Source organism: Eschrichtius robustus, chromosome 20, assembly GCF_028021215.1.
Source record: "Eschrichtius robustus isolate mEscRob2 chromosome 20, mEscRob2.pri, whole genome shotgun sequence".
NCBI lineage: Eukaryota > Metazoa > Chordata > Mammalia > Artiodactyla > Eschrichtiidae > Eschrichtius > Eschrichtius robustus.
In genome coordinates, this window is record NC_090843.1 from 51,296,386 (window position 1) to 51,317,757 (window position 21,372).

The 21,372-nt window shown below is 49.2% G+C and overlaps 1 protein-coding gene and 1 non-coding gene across 11 annotated transcripts in view; both read right to left on the minus strand.

Annotated features, from left to right (window-relative positions):
• MYO18A (myosin XVIIIA) overlaps positions 1-14,640 on the minus strand; it is a 96,225-nt gene extending 81,585 nt beyond the window's left edge. For 9 of the 10 annotated variants that reach the window (XM_068531812.1, XM_068531809.1, XM_068531811.1 and 6 more), the window contains exons 1-2: positions 14,539-14,640; positions 2,284-3,362 (exon numbers count right to left, since the gene is read on the minus strand). In XM_068531812.1, the coding sequence (XP_068387913.1) occupies positions 2,284-3,282 (999 nt within the window). In that variant the 5' untranslated portion in view covers positions 3,283-3,362; positions 14,539-14,640. Of the gene's footprint in view, positions 1-2,283; positions 3,363-13,719; positions 14,134-14,538 lie in introns of those variants that run through there. The other variant, XM_068531803.1, reaches the window with a different exon arrangement.
• A 6,279-nt stretch (positions 14,641-20,919) lies between these two features.
• LOC137755730 (small nucleolar RNA SNORA72) lies at positions 20,920-21,051 on the minus strand. Its single transcript, XR_011072112.1, has one exon. It is a non-coding gene; the product is annotated as a small nucleolar RNA SNORA72 (small nucleolar RNA).
• Between the last annotated feature and the right edge of the window lie 321 nt (positions 21,052-21,372).

The window sequence follows — 21,372 nt, forward strand, 5'->3', positions numbered from 1 at the left end:
CCAGCTCCCTCAGAGCTCCCTGGGGACAGGCAACGTGTGGACACAGTTGATGGATGGCCTGATGGGCAGGGTGGCCGCCAGGAGCTGTACCCGTGGGGCTGGAGTTGTCAGGGTACCCCACCCAGCAGCCTGGAGGAGGCGGGAAGACTCTTTTCTTGGCATGGAACTGGGATTAGAACTGCTGCCAAGAAAAGGAGCAGGAGTAGGAGTGGGAGGAAGAGGAGGAGATAGAGGATGAGAGCCGCAGAAGAGGCTGCAGCACTCCCACACCAGCTCCGGGGTCTGTCCCAAGAAGCTGGAATGCTGGGCTCACTCCACTCCCCTCTGCTGTAGCCTGAGTCCCCACCACCTACGCAGGTGGGAAAAGATACAGGGCTTCTCTTAACCTGTCGGAGGGCTCTAGGAGACTCATGAGGACGGGGCTTTCTACTACGTCCCCTGCCCGATCCCTCAGGTGGACGAAGACGTCCTCTGGGCACCAGCTGGGTTTGCCCCACAGGGACGAGAACAAGCCAGCATTTCAGGGATACCTGCTGTAATGTGGAATCCACCAGGGCCTCCAAAGCTAAGCCATCCACTTCCCCAGGGATGAGGTAGCAGCAGCTAGCTGGGAAGGGAGAGTGGCTGGGAAATATGAGATACCAGGCTGATCCCTGTGCTATAAAGACAAAACTAAACAGCATCTGAGATGCCAGGCCCAGGGCCCCACAGAGGCCTGTGCTGTGGTTCAACAGGGACCTGGCAACAATCCCCCAGGGGAGATTCATTCTTTAAGAAGAAGACAGTTCCATCTGTTAAAAGCAATGTTAGCCTGGTAGAAAGCAGACAGACATGGCAACATGGTATGATTTTTGGTTCTGAAATAAAGAATACTCCCTCTAAGTTGCAGTTCCCTGAGTTCAGTCTAGCCTGATGGCTAACACATAGTAGGTGCCTGATGTGTGTTTCCGGAATAAATGAGTCCAGGTCCTCCCCCGGATTCCACGACAGGCCCTCTTCCACTCACTACCCTTTCCTGACTAGCAAAGCTGCCTGACTCCACCAGCCCCAGGGTAAAGGAAGGTCGGGAACCCGACTCCAGTGCTTCCTGCCAGAGCCTAACCCTGCCGCTCCCAGGCCCCCCTGGCCCGAGATGCTGCCAGGCTGAACAGCCATCTGAGCTTCCACTTCCCCTCCCCAGGAGAAAGCTAGGACCAGGACTCTGTTTGCTTCCTTAGCATTTCCTCCCACTTCTGACTTTGACACATCTGGCCGGTCACTTAGTGCTGAAAGGTCCTGGCCAGGCTATGCAGTGGTCAGGCTGCAGGGACCAGATCCGAACGATCCTAAAACCCACAGCCAGGAGAAAGGGATGGCTAGAGGCCAACTCGTCCCTCCTGGACTGTCTCTAGGCAGAACATTCCAAACTGATATGTAGCCACCCTATCAAAAGTCCCCTGGGGTTAGAGATCTCCATCCCCTTAGAGACCTGCTCATACATCTAATCTCAATCTCTTCTGCTCCTATGTCACCCCTTTCCACTGCTGTTTTGTGTGGGCAGGATAAGAGCTGGGATCTCAGGGATAGTCAGGTCATACTATCTCTGTAGGCTTGATCCCTTTTGCCTTTCCAGGGCCGTGCTTTTTCTTCTTCCAAGAGATAATAAAGACTCTTGGAGCCCGAGTGATCTTTATAAATCAGATCCAGTCACTCCCCTGCTGAACACCCTACAATGGTCACTGGGATAAAATCTGAACTCCTACCATTATTTACAAGGTCTTCCATGATCTGGCCACTGATTATCTCTGCAACCTTACCTGGTATTCAGTTCCTCAGTCACTCAGGGGTAAAAGGAGGACTGAGGTCATCTCCCCAGGAGCTACCAAATGTGAGCCCCGATTTAAAATAATTTATCTTTTTTCACCTCCAATATCTAAATAATGGAAATCCTATATTTTAGTCCAGATACCAGTCTGGACTAGTAGTAGCCCAGAGTGTCTCTCATATCTGGAAGTGGCACATGTTAGCCCCCATGCCCCAATTGAGGGCTCAGGACATATTAGCCCACCAGGGTATCATAAAGCTTGTATCGCTGTGTATCACACCTTCTGAGGTCACTCCTCCCCACAGGCCAGGTAAGTTGTCCCGGAGCCCAAGGAGTGGCACAGCTTCACCAGTCACACACTCGCTAGGCTCTGACGGTAGCTCTTGGGTACCCCCATCATCCACCCAGGTATAGTCGCAGGAGATGCCAACATCCCCAGCTCCTGCTTACCCCCGCCGGCTGCCCAGGCAGACACTCACATGGGCTGGCTCCCTGCGGGGTCCCTCGCCGCTCCGCAGCCAGCTCCGACTCAGCTCGCTGAGCTCCGGGATGGGCTGCACCTTGAGCCGTACGCTGTCCCCAGACTGCCGGATCATCTCCACAATCTCATCCCTGGACTTGCTCTCCACGTTGTGCCCGTTAATCTCCACCAGACGATCACCTGGCACCAGCCCCAGGGCCAGGTCCTTGGTGCCTGCGCCGGGCTCAGCGAAGTGAACCACCCTCCGATAGACCTGACCCTCTGGGCCCCGATCCAGCATGGTTGTGCGTCGCAGGGAGAAGCCAAAGTCCCCCGTGGGCCGTCGCTGCAGTTCCAGTTCCCGGAGGGCAGGGGGTAGTGGGGGCACCACGGGGGGCAAGCGCAGGTCAGCCGGGAACCTTTTAGTCACCAGCTCAGGGGCTCGGGACCGAGGTCCTGGTCGAGGGATGCCTGGGCCGGGATGCTGCATCAGCTGTCCCTCTAGGGTCCTCACCTCCACCTGTGGAGACGGGGCGGCAGAGTGCTCTGAGGGGGTGGAGGTTTCTGAGGCGCTCTCATCCCGGCTGCGCTGGGAGAAGGAGAAGCGCTTGACAATCATCTGCGAGTTCTGCTTGGCCAGGGAGCCGAACTTGGCTGCCCGCTGCAGCACCGAGCCCCGTAAGCTGCCTTCCTCACCCTTGAGGTCATCGCTGGAGCTGGCTGTGCTCAGGTGGCCCGAGTCCAGGATGACACTGCCCCTGTTGCTGTCGGAGTCGATGTCAGTCAGGTGCAGGTCGGAGCCGCTGGCCACCTTGATGGGGATGGGGTTGGAGATTTCCAAGCGTGTCTTCGAGTCACGCTTGGAGGAGCGGTTCAGGTTGAAGAAGCCACGCCTCAGGCTCATCTCTTCCAGGCTCCGCAGCTCCGCTGCTGACATCCGCTCCTTCTTCTCCTTTTTCTCCTTCTTCTCCTTCCGCGTGCCATCCTTGTCCTTGTCTTTCTTCATTAGGTTAAACATGGTGGGGTGCTGTTTTTAGGGGTGGCACCCCCAGAGGATTACGGGTGCTCAGCACAGGGCCTTTGTGCCCCACCTTGCTGCTGCAAACAGAAACAGAGAGAAAGGTTATTTGAGCAGAGCCTCTTTCTGTGTCTCCAATCCCGACACGGCCAACTAATGACCACAGCTTTCCCTCACTGAGTGCCAGTTATGTGCCAGGTGTTCTGTTTTAAACAGTACTGTCTCAATTAAGGTAATCCTCACAACACTGCTACGGGTAGGTCTGTCATTATCCCCATTTTACAAATACGGAAACGAGGTTTAGATCAGTTTATAAAAGCCCAGACTCCAAAGTCTGTCGTTTCCTGTAATCCCTGAAAGACCCAGGCTTAGGTGTGCATGGTGGTGGCATCTGGGAGATCTAACCTCCTGGTTAGAGGATGCCATCAAGCCAATTTGGGACCTGACTTAAGATTCAAACGCAAGGGACTTCCCTGGTGGTCCAGTGGTTAAGAATCCACCTGCCAATGCAGGGGACACGGGTTCGAGCCCTGGTCTGGGAAGATCTCACATGCCGCGGAGCAACTAAGCCCGTGCGCCACAACGACTGAGCCTGCGCTCTAGAGCCCGCGAGCCACAACTACTGAAGCCCGCACGCCTAGAGCCCGTGCTCCACAAGAGAAGCCACCGCGCGAGCCGCAACAAAGGAGCCTGCCTGCCACAACTAAGACCAGGCGCAACCAAATAAGTAAATAAAAATATTAAAAAAAAAAAAAGAGAAGCCACCGCAATGAGAAGCCCACGCACCACAACGAAGAGTAGCCCGCGCTCACCGCAACTAGAGAAGAAAAGCCCGCGCACAGCAACGAAGACCCAACACAGCCAAAATTAAATAAATAAAATTTTTTTAAAAATTAAAAAAAATAGAATCCACCTTCTAATGCAGGGGACACGGGTTCTGTCGGTGAACTAAGATCACACGTGCTGCAGGGCAACTAAGCCCGTGTGCCGCAACTACTGAGCCCACATGACACAACTAAGACCCAACACAGCCAAAAATAAAATAGATAGATAAATAAATATTAAAAAAAAAAGATTCAAACACAAAGGAAAAAGGAAATGGACTCTGTGCACCATCACCTCCCCATAGCCAATGTCCATTAAGGCAATAGGCATCACATGCTACTGGGCTCTTTCCTAAACCTGCTATCCCTAGAGCAGCAGCCTTAGCCACTGCCTGACAGAAGATCTCAAAGAACCAACACTTATTTAATGACTGCCACTCGCCAGGCATAATGCCAGGCACTTTACACACACTATCTCATTTGAACCTCACAGCATCCCTGCAAGGTAGGTATCATTATCTCTACTTTACAAATGAGAAAACAGGGCTCAGAAAATTAAGTGTATGTTAGTTGTCACACAGCTAGTAGGCGGTGACCGCAGGATTCAACGGCAAATGTTGTTTTCTTTCTAGGGCCTGGGTGCCCAAAGTGAAGCAGGGAGGGAGGTAAGGGGAAGTTCCAGACTGAATAGAGGACAGACAGCTGCAAGGTGGGGGTGGGCGTGGGGTCTGCTGGATAAACAGGATCCTGAAAAACTCACATCCTTTTCCCCAGACCAACACCTAAATATAGCCTCAGGAAGAAAGTCGTGGCAGCCTGAGAGAAAACCCCAGCTCCAGGGCTTATGGCCTAGGGCGCCAACCTACTCCCACCCCTAGGCACACCCATCTGGGGACAGGATGGAGAAAAACCTGGTGGGGTGGAGTTGAGAGAGCCTTCCTTGTTCTAACCAGCAGGGAACAAGAAGGAGGCTGTACCACCTAATTAGAAATTAAATGTACTTTTTTCTTTCTCCATGAAGGCCTCCCGCTCTGAGTTCTAGACACAAGACCTACAAGCTTACCCCTTGCAGCAGCGAGCTCTTGCCAAGCCCTGGAGAGGCCTTTCCTCTCTGTGTACCCCACTGCCACAACCAAGCAGGGCCTTCCAGGCCCCCCAATTCTACTGAGAAGGACCCCCAACCCAGGTACAATGCCTAGGAAGGCATCAAGGCCAGAAGCGCCCAAGGGCCCCGGGGTACTGGCTAACTGCTTTCCCCCTGCCCAGCACCCTGACCCATGTGGCCCCTGAGAGATCAGAGTATCCTTTCTAGAGCAGCGCTGTCCACAAGAAATATAATTCAAGTCATATATGGAATTGTAAATTTTCTAGCAGCCATATTAAAAAAGGTAAAAAGAAACGGTTAAAATTAACTTTAACACTATATTTTACTGGGCTTCCCTGGTGGCGCAGTGGTTAAGAATCCGCCTGCCAATGCAGGGGACACGGGTTCAAGCCCTGGTCCGGGAAGATCCCACATGCCGCGGAGCAACTAAGCCCGTGCGCCGCAACTCCTGAGACTGTGCTCTAGAGCCCACGAGCCACAACTACTGAGCCCGCGTGCCACAACTACTGAAGCTCGTGTGCCTAGAGCCCGTGCTCCACAACGAGAGAAGCCACCGCAATGAGAAGCCCGTGCACCGCAACGAAGAGTAGCCCCCTCTCGCCACAACTAGAAAAAGCCCGCGCGCAGCAACGGAGACCCAATACAGCCAAAAATATATAAATAAAATAAATAAATTTATAAAAAAAGCAAAAACAAAAAGACAATATACTTTATTTAATGTAGATATCTAAAATATTGTCATCTCAACATGTAACCTATGTAAAAAATATTGAGATATTTTACATTCTCTTTTCCGTATTAAGTCTTCGAAATCCAGTGCACATTTAACACTTAGAGCACATCTCAATTCAGACAAAACACATTTCAAGTATTCAACAGCCTTGTGCTTGAGGCTATTGGATTGGGCGGTGCAGTTCTAGAGAACTCTTGAGTTATAGAGCATATCCAAAGAGGTGGGAGATCTGGCCCAGTCACTGGCTCCCTGTGGACCTAGCAGGCACCCCTCTCCCCCTCTGACCTCCGTTCCTACCTGGTAAAACAAAGTTCCCTCTGAACTCTTTAGTTCTTAATGTTCCAAGCACAGTACCTGGGAGCAGGAAGACAGGAAATCTAGGGCCCAAGAAGTGCAAAGCCAGGGACAGCCTCGGCTAGCTGAGCCTGGACTGATTCAGGATGAAGGAGTGCCCGGCAACAGGCATCCTCTCTTCAGGGCTCTACTTTAATATAGGGGGTCTCTCCCTCTCCTCCTGAACGCTGATGGGGGTATGGACAGACCTACCATATGCTAGGATGCAGGATCTTTGGTTGGTCACTGCTCACCTTACCTCTCACCCATCACTACCTGCACTCTCTTAAAAGGCTAGTTTAGAAGTTGGCTCCAGGGGGACATGTGAGGGAAATGAAGAAAGAAACCCACCTTGGGGACTTGGAGGGAACTAACCAATATCTCAGCCTCAGCCCAACCACAGAGAACCAGACCGCCTACAATGCTATCCCACCAAGACACCTTTTATGGTCTCCAATTCTCACTCTGCAATCCTTACCCAGTGCTGGCTCTTTGCTGGGGACTAGACATCTGAGCAGTATCAACGGAAAACAGCCCCCAGAATTCTAGAATCTTTGGGCTGTCTTGGCAAAAGCTTGTCCCTCACTGTCATTGCATCAGGCAGAAACAACAGACAGTCACAGCAGCAGCACAGGGGGATAGTGCTGGCAGGAAATGTTAGAAGATCTGGTATCTAGGCCTGGATCTGCCAACAAATCGCTAGGGGACCTTGAGCCTGTCACTTTGCTCAAGGTTGGACTCAATGATCTAGGTCTCTTCTAGCTATAAAATTCCAAATATTTCTCTTGTGGACATAGGTTATTTATTAACTTTCTGCCAAAGTCACCCCTCTCATCCAAACCCTGAGGCCTTTGGAGACTAGGTCCATTTCAGCCCTTCCCTCATCAGCCCTGTCCTGCCACTGTTATCTACACAGCTCACAAGGTACCCCTTCCCCACTGTTGTCCCTACAATTGCCAGGCCTGGCTGTGGCCTGGGTTCTCTCCTGTGCCACATGTCTAGAGCTACCTGCAAACTCCCCCTCTAGGGTCAGACCTGCAGTATAGCTGCAGCTGCTCCTATGCATCTCAGAGCCCAATTCGCCAGAGACCTGGGCTCTGTCAACTTCCTGTGGACCTTGGACTTTCCCGCATCTCCTGTCCTTAGGTCCAAAGTCTCCAGCAGCAATCACTACCTCCCCACTCCCATTCCAGGCTGCAGTTTCTACCTGCCTCTCCTTCGTCTCTTACCCCTCCACTGAAGGTAACCTTACAGTTTTTCTGACCTCCTTCTCTGCCTTTCACCCCTCACCCTACTCCAGGAGGCCTTTCCTAACTTTAAGTGGAGGGAAGGTCTGTGTGTAAATTAGGGTATGTACCTAAATCATCTTGACCCTACTATCCCCCAAATCAAAGCAAAGTACCACTGAATCAGTCAACTCAGCTGCTTTATTACTTTAAGACAGAAAGCATTTTGAGGGCAAGGACCTTTCAATTCAAGTATGCAACTATCAATTCATCAACAGGAGAAACAATTTACATATTCATATCATGGAATACTACTCAGCAATAAAAAGGAAACTACTACTGATACACACAATAGGGATGAATCTCAAAAACATCTGTTAAGTGACTGTAAAAGAAGACTTTGACATACTGGTATGGTACTTTTTATATGAATTTCTAGTATAGGCAAAAGTAACCCATGGTGAAAAAAAATCAACAGTGGTTACCTCTGGGAAGTGGGAGTGGGGATTACCTGAGAAAGGGCATGAGGGAACTTTCCGGGGTAATGTTCATGTTACATATCTTGATAAGGGTTTGGGTTGACAGATGTATACATTTTGTCAATTGTCATCAAATAGTGCACATAAGATTAGTGCATTTCATTGTATGAAATATTCACTCAAAAGAAGAAAAGAACAGTAAACAAATATCGAACTCTAGTTAATGATATGTATGCTAACGTATTGGGGGCAACGTATATTGGTGTCTGCAATTTACTCTGAGATGCATCAAAAATATAAGATGCCTTGAGGGTTGGATCAAGGGATAACGATGTGATAAACAAGGATAGTAAAGTGTTCACTGTACAGTCTAGGAGATGGGGTGTTCACTGTAAAACTCTAACTTTTCTAAATGTTTGCAGAGCCTTGTGATAAAATGTTGGGAAAAGTACGTATTTATCAAGCACCTACTAAATGCAGGGGATATAAAGATAAATAAAACCCATGAAAGAGTTTAGGCTTCAGATGTCAGGTAACAAAGCTGAAAACAAATTCGGGTTAAACAGCGATGCAATCTTGGGCAAGTCACTTAAGGCCTCTGTGCCTCTATTTTCCCATTTTTTTTAATGGAAATAATAGTACCTACCACATAAGGCATGGGAATTAAATGAGATATGTATATATGCCCTTCATATAATGCCTAGACCAGACTAAGTCCTCAAGAATGGAACCCAGTGGTAGCAAGGCACATTCATGCCATCTTAATGGGATGGTAGAGAGGATAATAAAGTACACAAATGACTATCAGCACACATATGACTAAAATAAGTCTAGACATACAATCTTAATGCTGGACAGAACCTTTGTATATGGAAAGTAAAGCCCAAAGAAGTGAAGGCAATCCAGTTAGCACACAGCCAAGCTGGATCACACTGGCTCGAGTCCAGAGGCCCCATATAACTACTGCCAAGATAAGGACAGGCAATTCATAGATGCAGAAATACAAATGGCCAACAAACATGAACAGGTATTCAGCCTGAGTAACAGTCACAGCTGTGTGAAATAAAACAGAGGTATACTGCGTTCACTTAGCAGTTTAGTAAAAACTACCACGCTAACATCAATCAATTAGAGGATGAGAAGCAGGGTGTCCCAAATGTGTTGCTGGGAATATAAGTTGATAAAAGGAGGGCAAGTGTGTGGTATCTATGAAAATATTTAAAGGTACATATTCTTTGACGGGGCCATTCCATTTATAGGACATCTATAGATATATTCACACAATAAACATAGCTAATCTTTGCAGCACAATAAACATGGCTAATCTTTGCTATTTCATAATAGCAAAATTCTGTCTCTATAAATGTTCATCACTAGGGGAGTGGCTAAATTATAGAACTTAGCAGTTATTTAAAAAAATGAGGTAGGGCTTCCCTGGTGGTGCAGTGGTTGAGAATCTGCCTGCTAATGCAGGGGACACGGGTTCGAGCCCTGGTCTGGGAAGATCCCACATGCCGCGGAGCAACTGGGCCCGTGAACCACAACTGCTGAGCCTGCGCGTCTGGAGCCTGTGCTCCGCAACAGGAGAGGCCACGATAGTGAGAGGCCCGCGCACCGCGATGAAGAGTGGCCCCCACTTGCCGCAGCTAGAGAAAGCCCTAGCACAGAAACGAAGACCCAACATAGCAATCAATCAATCAATCAATCAATAAATCTTTAAAAAAAAAAAAGAAAGAATGAGGTAGATTTGTGTATACTGACCTGGAAAGATTCTATACTATATTGTTAAGTGAAAAAAGAAAGTTGCCAGATAGTATACAATTTTTACTAAAATTTTTTAAACTACATATATGTGTACATATATATACATGCACATTATGTATAATATTTGCATATGCATAGAAAAATGTATGCTCTGGGGAAGAGACAAGGATTTTGGAAGGGTCAAAGCAGACTTGTGTTTTGTCTACATTTTAAAATTTATTGACAGTGAGAATATTTAGCTGGTAGGGGTGTGTGTGTGTGTACACTTAAGCCTGGGGGCTTTAGATAGTGGGATTATGTATAATTTTTCTTCTACTTTTCTTCATGCCCTTTATTTCCCACAGAAAGAAAATTTATATAAAATTCTATTTATATAACATATAAGTATTAAACTATAAATACATAATATATAAAATATTCATAACAAGCTTTTAAAAAATAGTCTGGAAAGATCCATTACACAAATATATCAGTGATTTTTCTCTGTGGAATAGTGGCAAAGAGGGGTAACACTTCAGCTTTCTACTTCGTAGACTTGCTACAGATAAAACCTTTTTTTAGCATGTTACTTTTGTGATTTTAAAGATCAAAGAAGAAAAAAGGAAGGTGTGACAAAGTAATAAGCAATCCCTTTGGCATTAAAGCTGTAAACGGGTTTGCAACGGCAAGTTCAAAGCTGGCCACCTCATGCTTTGAAAATGTTTCAGTGACTTGGGGGACTTGGTTAAAATAGATCTCACTAGTGTCTTGTGGCTTTAAGTGGGGACAGATTAAAATGGGTCACCCTGCAGCTGGCAAAGTAGAAACCCCAGGAAGTGGAAACTATAACGTTAGACTCCCAAGACAAGGGCGCCCAGACTTGGCTGCTGTGGGTGTATACTTAAAACGGCCAGTCCTCCCACCCTCGACCACACTCATAAATAAATACAAAGGAAATACTTTCCCAAGAGAGCCGGCCTCTCTCCCTTGGCCTCTGACCTCCCTGAGAGGCCGTTTCCTACCGCCCCGAGGCCTTGATGGGGCGCCCGCCCGGACCGAGGAATTGCACGAGTGGCCCAGGGGGGCTCGCCCGACCCGGGCAGCGCAGGGTGACGCCTGTCGCCGCCGCCGTGGAGCTTCTTGCCGGCGGTCCTGCTGAGCCCCGCCGCGGCCCATGACTCACTGCCAGGTCACATGGAGCTTCTCTGGCTCCAGGTGTGCTCACTCACTCCGTCTGCACGCTTCTCACATGACATCAGCCGGCCCGGCCGCCCGGCCGCCGGCTCCCTGCCCTGCCCGCCGCAGCGCCGGGAACCCTCGGCCCTCGGCACCTCCAGGCAGCCGGGCCGGCGCAGACACAGCCCCGCGGCGCCTCCGCTGCGATACCGTCTCCCCTGGAACGCAACAATCCCGCAGGCCCCGGGAGAAACGAGAGCGGGAGACGTGCCAGCAGCCCGGCCAGGTCCCCGGCGGCTCTTCCAGATGCACCTCCTTGGCCCCCCGCGGGGCCTGCCACAGCCCGCTGGGCGCTTAGCTCAGCTAACCCCAACACCCCACCTCCTGTGTGACCTTGAGCAAGTCCCGTCCTCTCTCTAGACCTCAGCTATTTCAACTCTAAAATCTCCATGGTCCTGAGACTTCAGACTTGGCCTTCGCTGAAGAGGTATTCTGCTCAACCACAAACTTGAGGTTCTAATCCCGCTCTCCCTCTGATTTGCTGTGTGACCTACAGCCCATTATCCAACATCTCTGAATACTAGAGAATAACAAAAATAATTCCTTGTAAGTGACTATAAAGTACCTGGCTGCGAGAAAGGGCCATGGGCCCTGTGAAATCATCAGTCCACAATTTAAACTGCTGCCTGACTGTAAACTATTTGAAATGTCAAGGGAATGTGGATAATTTACAAGTCACACAATTCCTACCTCAAGAGAAAGGGCAGGAAAGTGAGGGGCGGAGGGTGCGGGGGTTTCCAAGTCTGCTCCCCACCCTTGCCAATCCAGTTCCCACTACTGCACCACCCCACCCTCTAATTCAGGCTGCCTCAGAAAATTGTAATGGGGGGTGAGGTGCAGTGAGAAGATCTTAAAGAACCCCGGGGCCTGACCCAAAGCAGAACTTAAAAGCTCCATCAAGCCCCCAACCCAAGTCCTGGGGAAACCTGTTAATCATAGCACAGGGTGGGCTGGGCCCTCCCAACCCCTCAAACCTTTAAACTATATCAGGCCAGAGCCCCTCAGCTTCACCCACCACACCCAGGAGAGGCCTAGGACAAGGCCTGGGGCTCAGGGCCACCAACAGGACCCTGCTCACGTGGATGCTCTGGCTCCAGTCTGTGGTATCCACTCCAGGTGAGGGAGGTCTGGCTGGGGACAGACCTCTGGTTGAGAAGGAGTAAGAACAGCCCTGCTGCCCTGGAGACCTGTGACACAGCAAGTCTGGATCAAGCCTTCCTGAGTTCCAACAACTCCCTGCTCCACCCAAGAGGGTGGATTCTCCCTTTCACACAAGCCCCACTTCTGCCCCTCCCAGTCCACCTTCAGGTACCTGCCACTGGGGGACCCTGGAGTTTTCAGGCCCAGCTTCTGAAGACACATGCACCCCTCAATGAGCAGCCTCAAGCTAGGCCAGTGAAGCGGGCTCCAGGCAACAGGCTGGCTGTCCAGACTGCCAGGCAGTGAGGTTGAGGGACCAGGCAGGAGTCAGGAAGGGCACAATCCACCTGAAGGTTTCTGAGGAGAGCCTGGATCATGAGAGGAAGCCCTCGGGCACACACCCTGGCACCTGAGCCAGGCCAGGAGACAGGAGTAAACAAACTAGATATTCAGAGCTGCCAGGTGCCAGGTCATCAACTGTTCAAAGCTCAAAGCTCCCACAGGAAGTGACCATCAGCATTCTACCCCTTCCTCACCCACCCTCGACTCCCACCTGTGACACTTCTCATTCCCCTAACCCCCCAACACAATAGATTCCCCCATCATCTTCCTGGAATTGAGGCCCCATCTCCAATGTTCCCAACCCCAAATGTACAAGCACACCTCCACCCGAAGTTATATATAACCAGTCATGTCCAGCAACCAGGAGGATGTTTCCTGGAAAGTCCTCATCACAAAAGGACAGAGAGGAAGCTGGGGAGGTGGCAGGCCACTGACAAAGAGCCAGTGAGGTTTGTCCGGAAACCAGAGACCTCAAGAGAGCAACTTTCAATATCTCCAACTAGAAAGTAGCCCCTGAGTTAATAGGGTGGGGAACACGAGGCAAGGCCAACTCCATTGCCATGACAACAGGATACCAACCTGCCCAAGAAAAGGGCTCCAGACCTGGTAAGCACATGGAAAGGCAGCTTGAACCTCTAGGTTCAATGTCTTGCTAAGGTGTTCTTGCTCTTAATCACCTGGACAACCTTCCGTCCCTTCCAGCATGGCCGCAGTGCATACACACTCAGCACCGTTCGCTCTTCATAGGGGAATTTACTAGGCCTCCTCAGCCACAGACATGCTAGGCACTCCAAAAGACAAAACGAACCTACATAAATCATTGGCAAGGTGAAGAGGGGAGGGAATCCAATTCCATAATTTGGGGGGACCATCTGAGGGCAGGAAGGCCCTAGGCAGGAAAGCTCTTCCCAGGAAGCACCATCGCAGGCCTCCCTACACAAACACAAACCATAAGGACACTGCCAAACACATGCCCCATTGGCCAAGGGACCAGGCAAAAGGAGTACCACTTAAAAAACGAACTGGCAGCCTCCCCCATCCTCACCCTCCCCATCAGCTCATTCTGGCCGGCAGCCTTTCCAACTAATCAGCAGGACACACGTGCCTTGCAACAGGGTGACACCCCCATCCCCCACTGCACCCCTACCCCCAAACAAAGCTCCAGTGTGCGGTGTGTCCCTGCAGGCCTTATCTCAGCCAGGAACAGGACCCAGTCCTCACCAGGCTTGGTACCAGCGGCACCCCCAACAAGGGAGTGGGGGGCAGCGAACCTTACCATCTCCCCTTCCCATTGGCGAAGCAACTGGCATGACAGGTTCGCAGGGCGGGGCATGAGGGCAGTCTCTCCCAGAGGCCTGGGGCAGGCAGTCCAACCTTCCCACACGCACCCCACCCCTTGGCAGGGAGAGGTGAGGTGAGCAGCCATTCGCAGGGGACAGCTGGCACGCCCTAATCCCCAAAGCCTATCGTTCACCCACCCGCCCCCCGTCTTCTGTCCCAAGGGTAGGGGGCCCAGGGAAGCAGGGTCTCCATTGTTTTGCCAGCTGTCTGGCAGCTGCTCCTTTGAGAGGAGTCCGGTGTCGGCCTGGCAGTGAAAGGGTGAAGGCCGCTGGGAGGGATAAAGGGCTCGGTGGAGGTGCTCGCCTTCCCCGCTGCCTTCCTCAGAGCCTCGGTCCGTCAGTCTGTCTGGGGGGCCTGGGCCTGGCCTCGAGAAGCCCCCTAACCCCCGGGCTGCAGCCTCCACTCCGCAGCTCGGGGCCACCTGGGCTCCCCCGAGCCCCGAACCGCCCCCCGCCCCAAACTGGCCACCCTGTCCGGCCTCCCCGCGCCCCTCGAGATGGCAAAAGGGGCCGGAGCTCGCCCTCCCGCCCCCCTCCCGGTCGGCCCCGCGTCCCCGGCGCCGAGCTGCGCGGCACGGCTAGGGACCGGAGCCGGGAGTCCGGGCCGCCGCTTCCAGGGGACAGGGGAGGAGGAGGAGCCGGCGGGCCCCGCCGCCCGCCCGCCTTCCCGGCCCGAGCCCGCCCCGCCGCCCCCCCAACCCCCACCCCGGGCCCGGCCCGCTAACGAGCGGCCACCCCCGCCGCCCCGCACTCACCGGCCGCCGGAGCCCGCCCGGCAGGCAGCAGGATAGGAGACGCGGCATCCAGCGGCCCCGGCCCGGTCCGGGCAGGAGCGCAGCACGGCGCAGCGCAGCGCCGCCCCCCGCGGCCGCACGAGCCGAGCCGAAAGGGAGCCCCCTGCTGGCGGCTCCGGGGATAAACGGCCGGCCTTCCTGGCAGCGCCTGGGCGCTCCTCCAGAGCGGGCCAGGCGGGCACCGGGAGCTGCCCTGGAGGCCTCGGTCCGGGTCCGAGAGGCCCTGCCTGGAGGTCCTGTCCGCACTGGGCATTGGGGGCTGCTGAGCGTGCCCAGGGCAGGCCCCGGGGTCATGCTGAATGTATAGAACAGGCTCTGTCCGCGGCAGGCACTGGTGGACTCTGCTGGCTGTGTCCAAGAGGGTGCTGCCCAGGGCAGTGCTGTCCAGAGAGGACAACTGAGCCTCGCGGGCCACATCGTCCCAGGGTGGCTCTGCAGAGACAGACATAGGGTGCTGCTGGAGGATGCCAGATGGCCTAGTCCAAAGCAGGCACTGCCAGCCATGCCCAAGGTGGCACTGGAAGAATGTACTCCCCAAGGTGGACACAGCCTCCTGGTGGCTTGGCCTGAGAGAGCCCTGCATCAGGTGGAGCTGCCTAAGGGATGAGCCAAGGCCCAGGAGTCATACCCATAAGTGGCACTCACTCCCCAAAGGAGTCCAGCAATGCCAAGAATAAGAGCTTTCAGAAGCTCTTTGGAATGAGGTCTGCCCCTGGGTCCTCATGTCCTATCAATATCGGGTGAGCTGCTCTACCCATTGAGAAGGAATTTTAGACTTTCTGGAAGAGGCCAGAGACATTTAGAGACCAGACCTCCAAGATAGGTGCTATGCCTTGAGCTGAGAGAGAGAGGTGGGCATTTCTACGGGCAGTGTCCATACTGAAGGGAGGTACCCCAGAACGTGGAAGAAACTGAGTGGGGTGGTGCAGGAAAAAGGGTGTAGCAGACAAGGGCAGCTGCCTCCATAAACAGCCCAACCAGGAACTTCTGGTAGGGGTGGCCCAACCTGACAGACCAGGGAAGGTTCAAGCAAGGGGGCTCAGGAGCTAAGAGCTGAGTAAGAACTGAGAGATCCTGAGGAATAGACCAAACCCAGAATGTGCATTTTGGATAAAGGAATAGCATGTAACCCAAACTCAATGCAACACACTTTTACTGAGATCCTGCTAAGTGCCAAGTGCAGCACACTCTGAGGGACATAGAGCTATCAGACCTGGAGCCTCTCTCCAGGGAACTCACATGGTGAGGGTGGTGTCTGGTAGTGAACTTTGACTGCAGTGGGATTCACCACGCTGTCATCCCTTGGATGATGAGATGACGCTATAGTGGATGGCTTATTTGGCTGGAGGAATGAAAGAAAGCTGCTCTGAGGACATGACATTTGAGCGGAACCTTGGAAGCTAAGTAGGACAATGATGATCACTATTGCTTTCTGAGCAGCTACTGTGTGCTAGACACTGTCTCTATTCCTCACAACAAACGTATGAGGGAGACATTTTTTTTAAAGATTTTTTTGATGTGGACCATTTTTAAAGCCTTTATTGAATTTGTTACAATATTGCTTCTGTTTTATATTTTTTGGTTTTTTGGCCACGAGGCATGTAGGATCTTAGCCCCCCGACCATGGATCAAACCCACACCCCTGCATTGGAGGTGAAGTCTTAACCATTGGACCACCACTGAAGTCCCCGAGGGAGACATAATTTTTATAGATAGGGATTGAGTGCATGGACTCGGGAGCCAGGTTGCCTGGGTTCAAATTCCAGCTCGGTCAAGTCTAGCTGTGTTACTCTGGGTGACTTACAAAACCTCTCTGTGCCTCAGTTTCTTTATCTGAAAAAGTGGGCTAATAATGCCTGCCTCAAAGTTTATTTTGAAAATCAAATGAGTTTAGTGTTTTCAACAAATGTTGCTGGAACGGCTGGACATCCACAGGCAAAAAGAGAGAGTCTAAACACAGACCTTACACCCTTCACAAAAATTAAAATGACTCATAGACCTAAATGTAAAAGACAAATACACAAAACTGCTAGACGATACCATAGGAGGAAACCTAGATGACCTTGGCTACAGCAATGATTTTTTGCATACAACACCAAGGACGTTTATGAAAGAAAGAACTGGTAAGCTGGACTTCATTAAAATTAAAAACTTCTGCTCCATAAAAGACAATGTCAAGAGAACGAGACGACAGGCCACAGACTGGGAGAAAATATTTGCAAAAGACACGTCTAATAAAGAACTGTTATCCAAAATAAACAAAGAACTCTTAAAACGCATCAATAAGAAAACAAACAATCTGATTTAAAAATGGGCCAAAGACCTGAACAGTCACTTCACCAAAGAAGATATACAGATGGCAAATAAGCATTTGAAAAAATGCTCTACATCACGTGTCATAGAGAATTGCAAATTAAAACAACGAGGTAGTATTACACACCTAATAGAAAGGCCAAACTCCAGAACACTGACAACACCAAATGCTGGTGGGAATGTGGGGCAACAGGAACGCTCATTCGTTGCTGGTGGGAACGCACAATGGCACAGCCACTGTGGAAGACAGTTTGGCAGTTTTGGGTTTTTCTTTTAACTTGATTTATTTGTTTTTTATACAGCAGGTTCTTATTAGTTATCTGTGTTATACATATTAGTGTGTACATGTCAATCCCAATCTCCCAGTTCATCCCACCGCCACCCCACCCCCACCCCCGCTTTCCCCCCTTGGTGTCCATACGTTTGTTCTCTACATCTGTGTCTCACTCTCTGCCCTGCAAACCGGTTCATCTGTACCATTTTTCTAGATTCCACATACATGTGTTAATATACGATATTTGTTTTTCTCTTTCTGACTTACTTCACTCTGTATGACAGTCTCTAGGTCCATCCACATCTCTACAAATGACCCAATTTCGTTCCTTTTTAAGGCTGAGTAATATTCCATTGTATATATGTACCACAACTTCTTTATCCAGTCGTCTGCCGATGGGCATTTAGGTTGCTTCCATGTCCTGGCTATTGTAAATAGTGCTGCAATGAACATTGGGGTGCATGTGTCTTTTTGAATTATGGTTTTCTCTGGGTATATGCCCAGTAGTGGGATTGCTGGGTCATATGGTAGTTCTATTTCTAGTTTTTTAAGGAACCTCCATACTGTTTTCCATAGTGGCTGTATCAATTTACATTCCCACCAACAGTGCAAGAAGGGTTCCCTTTTCTCCACACCCTCTCCAGCATTTGTTGTTTGTGGATTTTCTGATGATGCAGTTTGGCAGTTTCTTATACAACTAAACACACTCTTCCCATATGACCCAGAAATTGTTCTCCTTGTTCTTTACCCAATGGAGTTGAAAACTTATATCCATACAAAAACCTGCACATGGTTATAATAGCTTTATTTATAATTGCTAAAACTTATAAGCAACCAAGATGTCCTTCAGTAGCTGAATGGTTAAACTGTGGTACATCCAGACAATGGATTATTATTCAGAAACCAGCTATCAAGCCATGAAAAGACATGGAGGAAACAAATGCTTATTACTAAGTGGAAGAAATCAATCTGACAAGGCTATATGATTCCAACTCTGTGACATCCTGGAAAAGGTAAAACTATGGAGACAATAAAAAGATCAGCTGTTGTCAGGATTGGGCTAAGGGAAGGATGAATAGGCAGAGCACAGAGGATTTTTAGGGCAGTGAAACTACTCTGTATGATACTACAATGATGGATGCATGTCGTTATACATTTATCCAAAACCACAGAACGTACAACACCAAGAGTGAACCCTAATGTAAACTGCAGACTTTGGGTGATGATGATATGTCAATGTAGGTTCATCAGGTGTAACAAATACACCACTTTGGTGTGGGATGTTCATAGTGGGGAAGGCTGGTGGTGGGGAGGGTGAAGAGGGTATGTGGAAACTCTGTACTTTTAGCTCAGTTTTGCTATGAACCTAATATTGCTTTAAAAAATAAAGTTTATTAACTTTTTAACAATTCAATGAGTTAATATGTAAAAAGAACAGTTCCCAGCATACAGTAAGCATTCTATAACTGTTAGCTTTGTTTTCATAACTTTCCCAACTCACAGCTATGGAAACACAGCCTGCAAGGGGCAGAGTGAGGATTCAAACTGAGGTCCCCAAGACTCAAAGCCCATGTTCTTTCCCCTGTACCATGGCAATGAATGAATAGACATATTAACATCTGTGTTATTTATGTGCGTCCACATCAGGGCACTCGGGGTAGCACACGGTGTTCCTAAGAGCTCCTCTAGCCTGAACCAGGAACCAATTTCAGAAACCCGGCAAGAATGAAACACCAGAGCAACGTCCACAGTGACTCTGGCTCATGGTCACTTGTTTTTTAATCTTTTCCTTCTCAAAGGTCAGAATAATCCCTGCCCTGGCTCTAAGTAAAAGTAAAAGTAAAGCCCCATCCACCCCTCAAAGAAAAACGTCACAGCAGTGTCCACATAAAATAGCCCAGATGACCACGGAAACGCCAGTTTTTCCAGAAAATTCCTAAGCTCCTAAAGCAATCTGACTCGAGTCAAGAAGCCCCTAAGGGAGAAACCTGGTAATAATAAATATCCCTTACAGCAATTGAGCCTTCACTATGGGTCAGCGTTAAGCTAACCCCTTGGCCGGCATTGTCCCATTTAGTCCTCATCCTCACCCTATTAGGGAGGTGATGTTCTTTTTTTTTTTAAATAAATTTATTTATTTATTTATTTATTTTTGGCTGTGTTGGGCCTTCGTTTCTGTGCGAGGGCTTTCTCCAGTTGCGGCGAGTGGGGGCCACTCTTCATCGCGGTGCACGGGCCACTCACTGTCGCGGCCTCTCCCGTTGCGGAGCACAGGCTCCAGACGCGCAGGCTCAGTAGTTGTGGCTCACGGGCTTAGTTGCTCCCTGGCATGTGGGATCTTCCCAGACCAGGGCTCGAACCCGTGTCCCCTGCATTGGCAGGCAGATTCTCAACCACTGCACCACCAGGGAAGCCCAGGAGGTGATGTTCTTATCCCCATTTTGCAGATTAGAAACCAGGCTGAGGAAGATGAAATAATTTGCCCAAGGCCACACGGCTAACAAATAGCAGAGCCCGGAATGCTTGCTCTGAGTCACTCTGCTGGGCTGTGTCCTGGGCAGAGTGGAAAGAGCATGGGCTTTGGGGCCACACGACTTGAGAGGACACGTGGTCTAGCAGCTGCTGGCAAGTTCCTTAGCCTCTCTAAGCCTCAATTGCCCCATCTATAAATTGGGGATAATAATGGTGCCTACCTCATAAGAGTGTGAGAGGATAAAACAAGCAAATTCATTTAAAGCAATTAGCCTAGTACTTGACAGGTAGTAAGTGGTTAATAAATGTTAGCCCTTATTAATCTCTCTGACTCTCCTTATCTGTAAAATGGAGGCTGATAATAATGTGTAAGTCATAGAGTTATTGTGAGGCTTAGAAGTAATGGCACAGGTAAAGCTTGATGATACTCGTCACACAGTAAGCTACCACAATATGACACTCCAGAAAGGATCTCAAATAAGCAAGCCAGTTTTTTGTAAAGCCCACGGAATTGCATATCTGTGTGATAGCAAGTGATGTTCAGGTGACAAGAGCACATGTTGAATATTGTTCCTCAAAATGCATTAGCCGAAGATCCTTTATTTCTTTACATAGACACTTGCAGTGTGGGTGCAGTGTGGGTGCAAGTTTCCCTCTCTAGGAAACCTGAAGCTAAATTCTTCGAAGAGAGTACCTGCCGAGTATCAGCCCAAAAAAAGGAGCATGTCTCTGAAATGACATAAAAAAGTTTAACTTGGGAAAGTTCAAACAGAGACAAAATAAATGAAATAATATAACAAACCCCTGAGTACGCATCACACAGCTTCAATCAACTCCTGGAAAACTTGTTTCAACTATACTCCCTCCTATAACTGTAACTTTAAAACAAATCCCAGATATCATATCACTTCATCTGAAAACATTTTGGTGTGTATGTCTAAAAGATAAGGATTATTTTTTAAACAACACCACATACCATTGTCACACCTGAAGTTTTTTAATAATAATTCCCTAATATCATCAAATCATAAATGTTCAAATTTCCAATTATCTCCATAAAGTTTTTTTTTTAATTGTTTGTTTGTTTGAATCAAGATTCACATGTTGCAGTTAGTTGACTTTTTTTTTTTACAATTCATTTAATGGCAACTGGTAATCATCAAATTAGCAAGGGTTATCTTCAAAAGTTATTACAATAGTTGTGCTATAATTTCTCGAGGTTGATCAGATACCTAGAGTCACAGACATTTCCCACATAAGATGCATTATATAAATCAGGCTTGATTTATCACCAGCATTTATAAAACCAGACCTAGGGAAAGAACTAGGTCTGGGGACACATGCATGGTCTTAGTGTAGCAAATTCTTAGCCTGCTCTGATTATTATAAAATCAAAATAGCAAGAATATTTGCAGGATGTGACTTTTAAGTATCTTTTAACCTACAGGTTTCTCTTCTATCTCTTCCTTTTTTCCCTCACAACTCATTTGTGGGAGAAACTAGGTCATTTATCCTACAGATTTTCCACAATCTGGACTTTGTTGATTGCATCCCCATGGGGTAGTTTAATATGATACTCTGGCCTCTGTATTTTCTATAAATTGGTAAATAGATCTAGAGGCTTGAGCAAATTTGAGTTTTATTTTGGGGGGAAGGATACTTCATAGGTGGCATGGTCTTCTTTCTTCAGGAGGCATCTAGTATCTTGTTGTCTCTAAAATGACACTTAAAAACAT